The sequence below is a fragment of the Diabrotica undecimpunctata genome, chromosome 4, assembly GCF_040954645.1.
Source record: "Diabrotica undecimpunctata isolate CICGRU chromosome 4, icDiaUnde3, whole genome shotgun sequence".
In the NCBI taxonomy this organism is placed as follows: domain Eukaryota; kingdom Metazoa; phylum Arthropoda; class Insecta; order Coleoptera; family Chrysomelidae; genus Diabrotica; species Diabrotica undecimpunctata.
Genome location: NC_092806.1, coordinates 115493283 through 115508888, shown reverse-complemented (window position 1 = coordinate 115508888; position 15606 = coordinate 115493283). Strand labels below are relative to the sequence as shown.

Sequence of the window (15606 nt, the reverse complement as noted above, 5' to 3'; positions counted from 1 at the left end):
AAATAAAAATGAAAATCGAAAATAAAACAGTGTATGTGACTACCAACTAAATATCTTTATTTTTTATTTTGTGAACTAATCTGGTGAAAGACAATAACACTTAGATTAGATATTTATCAACCAGCATCCACTACAAAAGAGCAAGATATTAAATGGCTTTAAATAAGCTTATGTGTGGTATTTAATGTTTATGTAGATATATTCTGAGGTCCGGTGACCCAGTATCTGATGTAAAATTGCTCATTGACCTGTATTCATATTCTTTTGTTATCTAAGATAGTTTCTGAATGTTAAGCCGGATTTTCTTAATTTTTAATTATATATATATATATATATATATATATATATATATATATATATATATATATATATATATATATTAATCAAAATAGAGTTTTCATTTTTTTTTGAAAAAAGAACGTAATATACTCCTAAAAAATATTAACGGTGTGTTTTAACATTTTATGTAAAGACAATAATGTTTCTTTGTCATATCTATACAATCTCATTGGTTTATATATCTGTTGTGTCTTAGTCCCACCAGTTTCTTCTTCTTCATTATATACTTAAATATATATTTCCTTTCTTTTGATTTCATTTTTTTATATTAGATAATATAATAGTCTCCCGTTTTATACCGCTGTCGCGGCTTTGGGAGTATAGCAGGGTAGTCTGCTATATCTAGGGCCTACGGTATACAAGGAAGGTAACATGGCCAGTGCTACGCTTCAACCGTCTATTATTACCCCTGGTTTTACCCAAGGTACTCATTTTTATTCAGGCTGAGTCGACCTGAATATATTATATTATATATTAGATACTAATATATTTATAAGTAGTAGATATATAGTACATAAAGGTTTAAATATTGATAGATGATATCTGAGTCATCTCCGCTTTGAGAACGATATTGTCATAATTAGGCTCAAGGGGCACATAAACAAAATCGAACTGACAGACGTGCAAATTACAGATTCTGTCAGACTGACCACGTTCTGTGGAACTGCCCAGAATTGGATAGGATAAGGCTGAATACATTTGAGCATTATTAACTCCAGCCCTACGACTTTGCAGAAGTGTCACAAAGGTCATAATAGACTGTTAAAAATGCTGGGCTGAAAGGACAACTTTAACCTAGGGATGAGCCACAATAGACCTCTTAGGTCGAGTGTAAGGGTGGTTAATTGCCAACTCTAACTCCAACTTAATTTAAACTAGTAGTGAACTCAACCAGCTGCAAGATATGCTTTTAGAATAATTAAGAAATGTTTCAGAAAGAATGGGCTTAAAAATAAATCTAACAAAGGCCAAGATTTTTACTTTGGAGGAAATACCAGTTATTGTGGGACAAGAAGTGGTAGAAAGGGGGACAGAATATATTTACTTCATAGAACACATATTTACTTCATACAGAAAAAAAAGAACATGAATTACTAAGACTCTTATCCTACAATCTAGATTTTACCAAAAGGAAGAATTTAGATGGACAGGCTCTTTAAACCAAATTGGTAGAAATAGAAATCTGATGAGTAAAGTAAAATACCTTGGAGTAATATTAGACTAGATGTTTAATTTTACTGATGGCAAAATGTGTGATTTAAAACCGGACATGTAATATTGGATATTAAAGACAGTGCTAAAACCAACAATGTATCAATGATATGGTTTCCAAAGATGTAGCAAAAAAGTGTTATCTTCAAATTAAGCAAGGTGCAAAGACTGGCTCGCCTTGGAATTATAAAAGCTCTAAGGGACATACCAAAAGCAATTATTATGGAAACCCTACTGGACATCTACACATCGTAAGGGGAACACAATAAAATTATAAATACAATTAGGGATACTGTATGAATAATGACTTATGACTAAATGGTACTCAGATACATAATTTCTTTTACCTCTTTATAAGCAATTCTGCTTGTTTATTGGCGGATTGCAGAAGGATGTTACATAATGTGGAAACTTTGTAATAAAATTTGGAGATGCGGAAAGTGGCCCAGAGAATGGCGCACATCATTGTGCATACCAATCCATAAAAAAGGAACAACTACAAAGTGTAGTAATTATCGTACCATCTCACTGATTTCCCATCCAAGCAAAATATTACTAAGAATCATTAAACGCCGTTTGCAACAATACTTAGACAAACAAATTCCCCAAAAACAAGTAGGCTTTGTCAAAGGGAAGGGTACGAGAGAGCAAATCCTTAATATGCGGCAGCTCATAGAAAAGGCCCGCGAATTTAAAATTCCAATAATAATCTGTTTTCTAGACTACCAAAAGGCATTTGATTGTGTGAAGTGGGAAGTTCTCTGGACAGTTCTTCATGAGATGGGAGTTCCAGATCATTTGGCAATATTAATTAAAAACTTATACGAAGATAACTCAGTTAAAATAAGAATTGAAAACCAGCAATCTGATACCTTCAAAACCAGCAGAGGTGTACGACAAGGGTGCATACTATCTCCAGACCTGTTCAATTTATATGGAGAATACATAATGGGGAACGCACTCGATGGATGAAGAGGCGGCATCTCCATTGCAGGAAAAAAGATCTCAAACTTAAGATTCGCAGACGATACAACACTGATAGCAACATCTGAAGAGGAGATGTCGAGACTGATAAAGAGAGTAGAAACCGAAAGCAACAAGTGTGGGCTCAAGATTAATAATCAGAAAACAAAAATCATGATTGTGGACCACGCGAATATCCTCCAAACAACAGGCGCCCTAAATCAATTCGAGAAAGTAGACGAGTTCACGTATCTAGGATCTTCCTTAAGCAATGCAGCCTCCTCCCATACGGAAATTCGCAGAAGAATAGGGATGGCCAAGAACGCGATGAGTCGACTGTCAAAAATATGGAAGGACCGCTCTTTATCCAAAAAACTCAAAATGAGACTGGTACGGACACTCATTTTTTCAATCTTCAGTTACGGTGCCGAAACATGGACAATAAAATCAGAGGATAGGAAAAGGATTGACGCATTCGAAATGTGGTGCTGGAGACGAATGCTACGCGTCTCGTGGACGGAGCACAGATCCAATCAGTCGATTCTCGAAGAGCTAAACATTCAGACCAGACTCTCCTCTCAGTGTCTTGCAAATGTTTAAAGTTTTTTGGCCACATTGCGAGGAGACAATGACAACTTAGAAAGACTAATTGTGTGCGGAAACGTAGAAAGACGTAGAGGCAGAGGACGCTCACCTATCCGATGGTCAGATCAAGTACAGAAAGCCACTGGAGAGACGTTTTCCGAGTCCATGAGAGCACCCCAAAATCGCAAGAGATGGAGAGAATTGACAGCCCGCATTGTAGGAAATCACGATCCTCAGCAATGAGGAAACGACAAGAGAGAGAGATTGGCGGATTAATATCTCTATGGAAGGTTGTCACTCCATCTTTTGCGCGGTCGTCCGATACTTCTTTTGCGGATTAGTGACTTATCTCTTGCTATTTCGAGGACATGGGTCTCCTTCATTCTGCTTATGTGGTTATTGCATTCTTTTTTTTTTTTCTATTTTGTGTCCATTCATTTATACACTGTACGTTATATTTTCTTCGAATGTCTTCACTTCTCTTTCGATCTCTCAGCGTATTTCCTGTAATTTTTCTCAGTACTCTCATCTCTGCCGTTTCCAGTAGCCTTTGCGTTTTGGCTGTGTCGGGTCTTGTTTCTGAGGCATATGTAATTATTGGTCTTACACTGGCTTTATAAATTCAATTCAAGTCAAGTCATGATGCAGACCTAAAGTACCTTTTCAGGTGGACATCTGCCCACAAGAGAGATGGGACAGAGCAAACACACAACACATATACCTGTTACACAAGAGAGTCTGAAACTTTCGAAGAACCGGGTGCAATATGAAGCAATAGCAACATAATGATGGAAATGCAAATATCATTAATCCACTATGAGACTAGATCTCTGTATTTTAAGATTTTATTTTCAGGTATTTATGCAATCATGCTCATTACGAAATTTTACCCAGTCACGCACCTTGGCAAAATGTAATTAAATTTAATTAAATGTAAAATTACATTTGGTTCATGTGTGTATACCAATATCTTTGAAACTTGATTCAATATTTATGTTAAGTGTTCAAAAGATCACATATTTTCGTAATAATGAATTATTATGAATTAAATTAAATTAAATTAAAAATTATACTTACTGTAGCTAATGTTCGCAGTCTTTCAACGTAATGTTCAGGAGCATGTGTTTGGTCCTCTGTATCTTCACCCTTCCTTGAGCAATATATCTGCCATTTTTTCTGTGGAGGTAAACTCATCATCGCTGCCTTATTGGGGGCGGTCAAATCGAGTTCCTCCTAAAAAAGTTGTTACGATATTAGTCTGGTAAAAATATAAGTGGTTGGATTATATAAATTCAGATATTTAAAAGTTTCTTCTGTAATATATTATTTTTAATCTGCACAGTGTGTGTGTTCATTTGATTATTTATAATTGTATGTAGTATAGACATCGTTAGTTATCAATAAAAAAATCTCACATATCAATGGGTTCATAAGCAAGGAAAAGAAATGAAAAGTACTATATTGTTCGAATAAATTTTGACAAATCAGAAAAACAATTTTTTTTCTAAAACCTTAGCGTTTAATTATTACATACCATAAGTAGACTGCAAAATATACATATTACTTCGAAGTGTATCATCCTTTGAGCAGAAATAACCTTTCCAACATGGCATTGACTTCACTAGTTTAGAGCACATGACTTTATCATCGTGGAACCACACTTGTGTAGCACTTGTTATCATTTTTTTGTATGGCTAAACGTTTTTTTTTTAAATATGCCATAAATTCTCAATGAGATTTAGATCTGGTGAATTACCAGACAAATCAAGCACTTTTACTTTATTTTTCAGTATAAAAGTCTGGACCAATTTCGAATTGTGATTGTGATAAGGGGCCAAGTCATGTTGAAGTGTTCCGTCAAATGTTTCCATGAATGGAACAATCCTCGTGCGTAATATTTCAGCATTTGACAGAATTTATCATAACTTTAATAGGAACTAAGCTTCCAGTGCCATTTGTTGTGAAAAAACCCCAAAACATCTATTAAGAAAGTATTTTGGACATAATCTCGTCGCAGGTGTCCACCTTTCTTTCGTCTAACAAAACTTGATTTATATTCCTGCACAAATAAATGAGATTTATCTCGAAAATCACATTTTTTCCAGTCGTTAACCACTAAAGCCTATAGGCCAATCTTCCTGCTGTCCCAAATGTACAAAGTGTTTATGAGAGTAATAACTAACAGGTTAACGTCGAAGCTCGATAGCTATAAACCGGTAGAGCAGGCCGGATTCCCCTAGTACAGTACAGCGGATCATCTCCTTACAGTAAAAAAAAAACAAAAGTAATGACAAATACATCGAACATTAGAGAAATAACGTTGAACGACATAAATTTAGAAACAGTAAGCGAATACATCTACCTGGGACAGATAATAAAAGTTAACAAAGAAAATCAAACTTCCGAAATTACCAGAAGAATAAAGTTAACATGGGCAGGATTTCGAAAACTGAGTTGGATCTTGAAAAGTACTAAAATAGAACAATATTTGAAAACCAGAATTTACGATCAGTGTATCCTCCCTATACTCAGCTATGGTTCACAAATGTAGACACTCACCAAGTCTAATATGGATAAAATAGGAAAAGCACAAAGAGCGATGGAAAGATCAATGCTCGGGATGAGACTTATAGACAAAAAAACAAACAAATGGATTAGAAACAAAACCAAAGTAAAAGACGCAGGAGAACATGCTGCCAAATTAAAATGGAGCTTCGCAGGACCGAATGCCCAACTAAAGGATAAAAGATGGAACCACGAAATACAACAATAGAGAGACCATGGTTAGGAAAGAGAAGCAGAGGAAGACCACAAATGAGATGGGCTGATGACATTAAGAAGATCGGAGGACACAACTGGAAGCAATTGGCGCAAAATAAAAAACACTGGATTGATTTGGGGGAGGCCTATATCCAAAGTTGGATTACTTAAGGCTGAAGAAGAAGAAGATATGATAAAATAATATAATTAATAACAAATTAATTACATAAAATCGAAGATAAACAGTGAGTTTACTACAGAACTAAGCAGTTTTAGAAACATACGAGCAGTCTGGAAAATTAATCTTCAATGTTTTAATAACATGACACATTTTTGCATCGGCATCAGATATACCTAAACGCTTGTCGTCATGGTTCCACACTGGCTGTCCTGAGACGCAAGTGTTTTCCAAAATCAAATTTTTGTTTCTTATACTGCTGTCAACTACGGCGTCAAGGTCAAACACAATTTCATTTTATCCTTATGATTTAATCTTAAGAATTTAAACAAGAATTTAACTTAAAAATTTATAGAACTACCTCAGTATTAGAACTGCCAAGTAGCTATAAAACTGCTACTTTGAATAAATTCTTACCTGCAAAATCAATACGTTAGAATAATAATTGCATAAGAGTGAAATTAAATTTCGTGTCGATTAACTTTTAATCCACATGCAATCGACGTAATTTCTAATGAACCTAACATGGCATCTGTGGTCATTACAATACCTTCCTTGTAAAAAAACACTTTCTCAAACCTTTTTTGTACAACTAGGTATGTAACTTTTTATGTCAGTGATTCGTTTAATGCCAGTTGCACACTAACCAACTTAAGCAGACAATTTTATAAATATTTATCTTTGTTGATTGATAGAAAAGGCAAAAGTATATCGAACAATGGTTGGTTAGTTATATAGGAGTAGTGTGAATCACAATATCTGTAAAATCAAAATTATTTTATTTATTTATTAGGTATTATCATATCATATCTTCAAAGGTATGTTCAATGCTGAATATTAACTATTTATATTTTATATAAGATTATATTTATATAAGATTGCCAAAAAGTTTTTTATTCTTTTTGTATATTTCCTTTTTATTTTATTAGTCTTTTTATCTAATGACTATTTTTTAATTTTGCTACTTGGTTAGACCAATTTTTACCTTTTCTACTTCTATAGTATTTGTAACTTTTGTTGTTTTTCAGACTACTTCATCATCATTATTATTTCTAAGCGTCCCAAATATTCCATTCCTGCATACGTGCGTCTTTTAATTTCTTTCCATTCTTCGTGCTATATCGTTTTCATCGTTAAATGTATCCCGTTTTGATTATGTCATTTATTATCTTGTTATTGGTCTTTTTTTTGTATTTCTTTATTTTTTGTTTCTAGATAGTCGCCTCTTTAATCCATTTTTCGTTCTCTTTTTTAATAAGTTTTCTGATCAACTATGTTATAAGGTAGGTTACATGGTTCCCCATTTCTTTCAGTTCGTTTTTATTGTTTGATAGCCATAGTTATATCTTCTGCAATTACCTGAAACCAATCCTTCATTCAAAGTGGCTAGCTTGCACCATTTTGTAAAATTATTTTAAATGGTAATGCATGGCTTGTAGTACCATGTCTGAAAGCTCTTATATCTCTTAGTATGCTTCTAGATTTTTGTGCAATTCTGTTTTGTAGTTTTAAAATAGCGACCGATCAATATTCAGTGGAGATAGTGTAAAAAATTATCTTCTTCTTCTTCCTACTTTATAAATAGACAAAATGCCTGTTTTACTTCGGTTTTTAGCCTCAATTGACGTTGTCTGACCATGTTTTTCTCGGTCGTCCCAATGATCTTCTTCCATTTGGCGATTTGTCTCTTGCTATTCGTACTATTCTGTTTTCTGTCATTCTTTCGATGTGTTGATTCCATTCCACTTTTCTTCTTTTGGTCCATGCGTTTATTTCCTCTATACCACATCTCGCTCGTATTTCCTCATTTCTTACTCTGTCTCTTAGAGTTTGGTTTGTTATTTTTCGTAAGACTTTCATTTCTGTTGTTTCCAGTAGTCTTTGTGTTTTCGCCGTATCTGCTCTTGTTTCCGCTGTGTACGTCATTATTGGTCTTATTGTTGATTTATATATCCTGGTTTTCGTTTCCGTTGTGAGGTATTTGTTTCTCCAGATTGTGTTGTTGAGACATCCTGCTGCTCTGTTTGCCATGTTCACTTGTTTTTGTACTTCTTCTTCCACTTTTCCGTAGCTTGACAGTTTTATTCCCAAGTATTCAGTTTCCATCACTTGTTCTATTATTTTGTTATTTACGACTAGTTTACATCTTCTCGGTTCCGCTGATATCACTATCGCTTTAGTTTTCTCTGTTGAGATTTCCATGTTGTATATGAGCGCCATATCTTCGAATTCTTTAATTAATCTTTGTAGGTCATCTTCATTTTCGGCTGCTATTATGGCGTCGTCGGCGTAGCATATTATCCTTATTTCCTTTTCTGCCATTCTATATCCTTTTTTTTAACTTTCTTTATGATTTCATCCATTATCAGATTAAATATTAATGGGCTCCGCGAATCTCCTTGTCCAATGCCAGTTTCATATTTGATAGGTTGTGATAGTTTTCCTTTACATCTTACCATAGCTATGTTATCTTTATACATATTCTCAATGGTTTTTACTAAATCCAGTGATATTCCCTTTTCATATAATAAATGTATTGCGTCCCGAATTCTTACTCTATCAAACGCTTTCTTCAAATCTATAAGACACATATATGCTGGTTTGTTGTATTCCAGCGACTTTTCTTTTATTTGTCTTATTACAAAAACTGCATCCGTGCATGATCTTCCTGTCCGAATTCCTTGCTGTTCCTCTTGCAGAGATATTCGTTCGTTTATTTTTGTCGCTATTATTCTTGTTGCCAATTTGAGTGTTGTATTTAATAGATTTATTGCTCGATAATTATTGGGGTCTTTTTTATCTCCTTTTTTGAAGAACATCACCATGATTGCTCTCCTCCATTCATCTGGTATTCTGTTCGTGGTGATTATTTTATTAATAAGAAGTTGCAGTTGTTGTACAAGATGATCACCTTCATATTTTAAGAGTTCATTTGGTATTTGATCTTCTCCTGGTGACTTTCTGTTTTTTAATTTGTTTATTCCTTCTTTCACATCGTTTTGGGAGATTTCGGTCTTTTCCTGAGTTATTATATTTGGCGTTTCTGGTAAAGTTTCTTCGTTTTGTTTTTTAAACATTTCTGTCAGGAAGGCCACTCATGTATCCTCTTGTATGTGTTCTATTTCAACTAGTTCTTTCATTTCGCTTCTTTGTTGTCTTATGAAGCGCCATACTTGTTTCTGTTGTCCATAGAAATCCATCTAGTCCTTTTGTGAATCTTTCCCAGTAGTCTGTTTTTGTTTGTAAAAAATTATTAATTATTAAATTATAAACTACGGTTCTTCTTCTAAATTTCCTGATAAAGCCTGTAGCATTTTAAATCACCTTGTATGTATTAAAACACCAAAAAAGTATTTTCAATACTTTTGCTTCGCTGAAGTTGATAAACACATTTTAAAGTTTGTTTATATATCACAGATGCGTATTTCTTCGGTATTCTTTGATCGAGAACCACTTTAGGATATTTTGCGCGTCAAATAAATAGAAAAATTTCGGTTTGTGCTTTGTTTATACCCAGATGGGCAAATGAATTTTAAAGATAATTACATCACTTTCAGTGAAGCCGCTGTCAGAGGCAGTTGGTTTCGGTGTTGGTCCGAATTTTCATCTAATTCGTAATGGTTTTTCCTTATTGTTTTTGTTATCGGAAATAGTGAAGTCTGGTAGTATGTAGCAGTTAATTGTGAATTTTAAGAGATTTTAAAGAGAGCAGACGCGGCGTGGGTAGTCTAAAGAAACCATCAAATTTGTTGTAAAAAAGTGAGTTATACTCGAATGTAATGTGTCAGTTTTTGAAAGAGTAATCACTGTTTTGTTTCGTGCCGTCTCTCATCTGATAGATTTGTAAAACGGCGTTTCCAACAACTTAGAAGGATACCCACATAGTTCCATTGTGTCTGAGTTTTTAAGAAGCCGAGTTTTGAAGATCACATCCCAGTGCCCTGCTTACACCCTCATTTTGTTTGTCCCTGGTTATCATTCCAGACTATTTTCGCAGTTGTTTGTGTTGCAGTGCATCTGAGTCCAGTTCCAACACCAGAAATTTTAAAAGAAAAAAATAACATTTAGTGAAATTCAGGTAACTTTTTTGTTGAACTTTTAAAGTAAAAATAGACATTTTCCATCAACAATTGCTTTCATAAGTTAAGAAATTGTAATAAGTAAAATTATAGATGTTAGGGTGTGGTTAGCTGTCATATTAATTATTCTCAAAGTTTTAAAAATTTAATATTGACATCTGACATCTAGCTTTATTTTTTGACATTTGGTACATACCCAACCATAAATTTAGAACTTGTTTTGCTTTGTTTTTTTTAAAGGTTAACCTCTATGCACAGTTTCTTTTAAAAAGATATTTTTCATTTGTAATAATCAAACTTTTTAACGGTGGAATGGATACCACGAAGCTTGGAAGGAAGTTTATTCCAGTATTTAAGAAAGAATTTATCGAGACATTTTAAAAATAAACTCGAAAAAAATAAAGTCAACTATGACTGAAATTTCCGAAAATTCCGCATCGCGCTGGGATACTCAATTTAGACATAAATATTATAATCATCGTCCTAATTGTGGAAAAGTTATTTCAGATATAATAATCTTTCTTATATGTACATCTTTAATCATTCACAATAGTCAAAAATTTGGACAAAAAAAAAAAAAAAATAAGTATCAATACGTCCGAACATAAGTTTCTAATGCCCTGTGTCCGATTCTTCTCGATCGACGATGATACAATAAAATGTTAAAATCGTGGAGTAAAATGTAGTTTTATTGACAGCTACTGAATGATTACACTCTAGTTGTTGCGATAAAAATTTATAGTAGACTGCGTCCCAAACTAATCCCGAAGCTATATTTATAATCTCTCTAAAATGCTACGATTTATCAAATAAGTGTATTGCCTTCTGCATAGAACAAAAACCTTTGACTTTTGAAAGCTGGCAAAAATAATTTGAACCGAGGAAATGATTCCAAGCATTTCCTTAATACCTATTAGGAAATCTATAGTTCGCAGGAAGTTGAGCAAACTGTAATTAAGCTACTAATCGATGTTTCACAATTATATACGGCAAAACTATAAAAATTTAGGAAATTAATTATTAATGATTAGTGAAAATTAGTGACTAATTTGTGATTGAACAATAGTTCAATTTTAAACTGCTCAATATTAAGGCAGGTTTACACGTATCCAGTAACTGGTGCCGGTCGCACTGACATGCCAGTGCTTGACTAGGACAGCGCTGGACATTCACGTTTATACGTATTAAGTAGCTGACGCCAGCCTTACTGACACGCCAGTTCCTACTTGGTGAAGTCAGTCGTTTTTTGTACTCTTCAAAGGTACGCCAGTGACTGGAACGATGTGTTTACACGTGTCTACAACCGTTGGCGCGGGGTTAGAGGAGACGCGGACGAGGGCCAATGGCATGAAAAATAGATCAGCTAACTATTCGAGAGAGCGTTGGACTGGCGCAAAGAAGTGTTTACACGATGCCACTACTACGCCAGCGCTGTCGTTCCAGTGAGACTGGCGACAGTCTCGTGTAAACCTGCATTTAATGTTAAGGTACGTTTACACGTATCCAGTAGTTGGTGCCACTTTCACTAGCACACCAGTTCCTACTTGGTGAAGTTAGTCTTTTGTTTAACTCTTTGCAGGTACGCCAGCAACTGGAACGATATGTTTACACGTGTCTACAACCGTTGGCGCGGACGTTGAGGGGACGCGGACGAGGGCCATTGGCATGAGAAATAGATCAGCTCTCTATTTGAGACAGTGCTGGCAGACAACCCTAAACTGGCGCAAAGAAGTGTTTACTTTATTCCACTACTATGCCAGCGCTGTCATGCCAGTGCAACTAGCGCCAGTTACTGGATACGTGTAAACGTGCCTTTAATGTTAGTTTTCGTTCGAGAAGTCGACATATTCAAAACATGGAACGCGTATTCAAAACTCCGGTTGGCATCGGCTATCTTGGCCCTCAATCGGTAGTGGTAAAAAAGACATACTCGAAGATACAACGACTGGATTTTTTACCAAATTTCCCACTTAGTATAGTTGGTATGTTATGTAGCGTCATCTATTTTGGACGATAGAAAATAGTTAGTCATGTATAACTAAGGTATATCTGGAATTGTGATAAATGTTAAGACACGGAAATTACAATGCTATAACATTTTCAGACCGTTATTCTTCTTCGTTACTGCATCCTCTGCATGGTGAAAAAAATTATTATCGTTTTTTATCCCATTCTATGGGATAAATTATATTCTATATCTTTTTATTTAGCCAAATTTTCGTATTATTTCGTCCAAAATGATATTAAGTAGAAGTGAACAGAATAAGTCACCCTAACGAATTCAATTCGTAATTAGTATGGGTTGAGTAAGTTAGGAATAATGTATATCAGGGTAAAATTCTGTCCACTTAACCACCAAACCTTAAAAAACAGCTTACTTACCACAAGTTCAGCAAATTTAACATCTAGTTCTTCTTGTGAAGGCATCGGTTGTGTAGGTGTTATCGCTTGCAGCGTAAGGGTTCCCGTATTTTCCACCACGCAGTATGTTATTTCGGGTGGCTCGTCATCCTAAAAATAAATTAGAGTTAGCTATATAGCATACTACAAGACAATAAGACTATTAGGAGTAAGCGTAAGTACAATAATGAGAACTGACAATGTAGGTATAACAAATATATCTCCGTAAATAACTAGTGTTGTCAATGACCATTGATTTATTAATTATATTATATCTAATGCTTAATTTAAATAAAATATATCACTAAGGCCAAAATTATTATTCTTATTTTAACATTGATATCTTGCAAAAGGATAGAGGTACAACAAATTACCATACATGGCCAAAGATTAGAGCATTTAAAGCTTAAAGTAATTAAAGTAATTACTTGGTAACACGACAATCAAGTTGACAATACTACAACTCATAAGAATTCCAATCTCTATGTCGTTCACAGAACCAATATAAAAGTATGTGCCAAACTGATAGTGTAATGACAAAAGCAAAAAAAATATTGTTGATTATTTGTTTGTTTGTTTTAAAAGCTAATTTTATATCTTTTAATTCCCAAGTTAAAATTGGCTATATTCATATGTTTAACAAGTCTGAAAACAACTACCTTTAATTACCCCAGAATACCCGACATAAGTGGTTTCAAAAGATCCACTTCTTGAGGCTTTATATAATTTATTGCATTTCTCAAGAAGAGGATGAATACGAAATTTTGTAAAAAAAAAGCTTTAGATAAGAGCTTTAAAAATTAAATAGTCTAATTTATTATGGTGCACTCGACGTTCGAAATATTCCCAGAGGAATTCGCCCTGCTCCGTTCGCTCCTCACCTCTAGGTAATATGGTTTGTTCCTACGAAGAGGACATAACTAAACAAGATTTTGTGACAAGAACACTCGTACTTGAATACACGTCGAATTCATTTCTTTCAAGAAATATACATACTACTAGAAATAGAAACATTGGAAGAAAACAACATAACAACAAGATAAAGAAAGGAAATAAAGTGAACAAACTACAAAAGACTTGTGAGTATTAGAACCAACAACGTCTTAGTGATAAACAATCTACAAGAAATAGAAGAAAGAGTCCCAGAGTTTGAAAACATCGTACAAGAAGCACTCAGAAATACCACTACTGAAAAAGAAATAGACCTATGCATGGGAAGGTTTAGAAACATAAACCAGGAAATCAAAGACATGATAAAGGAAAAAAACATAGCCAAAAAGAGAGCTAGAAGGACAAGAAACCAAGAGGACAAAAACAGGGCAAATCGGCTAAACAGAGAAGTGAAAACAGCACTAGCAGAACACAGAAGCCGACAATGCGATAACCACGTTCAAGAAATGGAGGAAAAAGGTCCAAACATGCAAAATATATGGAAACTAAAAAAAATACTAAGAAATAATAGAAAACCCATACCTCCACTACACAGTGAAAATGGAATTGTCTACACCATAGATGAAAAAGCCGAGGTGATGAGGAGGACTCTCGAGAGAGAGTGTACATTAAATTATCACCAAGACGAAGATGTAGACTTCATCGAAGAAGTCGAGGAACAACAAGAAAAGACCGAAGAGTCAGAGTGGATAATCACATCTAAATCTCCTCAATAAATAAACGAACTAATTAAAAATAGCTCATCGAGAAAAGCATCTGGTCTAGACGAAATTTCAAAAAGAGCTCTGAAGTATCTACCAGCAAAAGAAATAGTACTTTTAACTAACATAACGAACGCGATCCTTAGATACAGGCTCTTCCCAAATCGATGGAAGGAAGCCCACGTTATCATGATTCCGAAGCCAGGAAAGAATACCAAAGCTACAGGCCGATAAGCTTACTGTCAGCAGTCAGCAAGATCGTAGAAAGAGTAATACTAAGTAGACTACAAGCTGAAACATACGAAATAGGACTAATCCCTAGCAAGGACTTCCACACGAAAAGCATTTGGCATAGTTGTGCCCCTATCGCGCATCAGAGTGCTATAGGGGGAAAAGGGATGGCCTGGAGCATTGGAGGACGGTGGAGTGACTCCTTTTTTTTAACTCGAGTTAATACACCTCGCTCCAATGAATTGTTACACCCAAACGTAATTCTTAGGGGTGAACAAGTGAACATGTCTCACAGGCTGGGTTTACTTAAATTGCTTGCTTGCTTGAATTCATTTCTTCTCGCTGTGACGTCGAAGATCCTTTTCAGACCCAAAAAGGGTAAATCCATTTCTTTTGAATTTATAATACTTTATCAGTTATGCCAATCGTTTGATTGCGAAAATTGTAAAAAATTTGGCTGAAACGTATAGTTTCATATTTTTTGATTGAGACCTTCAATTATGGTTTTCTCATCCTCTTCTTATTTCAGGAATATTTTCTTTCGCTGTGCTCAAAATTATACATAAAGTCTGAATTTTTTTTATTGAAATAATAGGAATGTAATTCTCTTTCTATATGTTGTTGTCTTCATTAAACCTCATTCGCCATGGATATTAATTTTGGATAAAGTGCATCATTCGAAATAATGAATTAAAATTTTCCATGTTATTTCCAATTTAATCCCGAAGTAGTCAGTTCATTATAGTGCAATTATAGGGCGGTTATAGTGCATAAAAGTCGTAAAAAATATTTATAAACTGTAAGCCTATAAATAGGTGCGCCTAAGGAATAGGTATTTGACAATAATTGATTAAGTGATGGATTCGACCAATAAAACACTGAAAACATTTGTTCTCAAAAGTTACACAAAATTTATTATACTATCTTATCACTACAGCTGTTTCGGCAGAGTGCCTTTCTCAAGTGATCTATTTTTGGTATGTGTTTACAATTTATAGTCTTTAACGAAATAGGTTGAGGAGGGGAGAACTGTTTGTCTCAAGTTGGTCATTCAGAATTATGTCTGTTTTTTAATTTGTTAATTTCCATAGATTAGCTATTATAGAGTGTTAAGCTTTCTTTATTAGAATCTAAGGAAATTAAACAATTAAAAATACAGACATGATTCGAATGGCCAACTAAAGACAAACAGTTCTCCCTTTCTCGA

At 34.4% G+C, this 15606-nt stretch overlaps 1 protein-coding gene across 5 annotated transcripts in view; it reads right to left on the bottom strand.

The window, feature by feature from the left end:
- The window catches only part of DAAM (disheveled-associated activator of morphogenesis-like protein), a 524757-nt gene that overhangs the window by 35154 nt on the left and 473997 nt on the right, over positions 1-15606 (bottom strand). For all 5 annotated transcript variants that reach the window (XM_072530050.1, XM_072530049.1, XM_072530048.1 and 2 more), the window contains 2 exons: positions 12499-12627; positions 4177-4332 (listed from right to left, as the gene is read on the bottom strand). In XM_072530050.1, coding sequence (XP_072386151.1) covers positions 4177-4332; positions 12499-12627 — 285 coding nt within the window. The remainder of the gene's footprint in view (positions 1-4176; positions 4333-12498; positions 12628-15606) is intronic.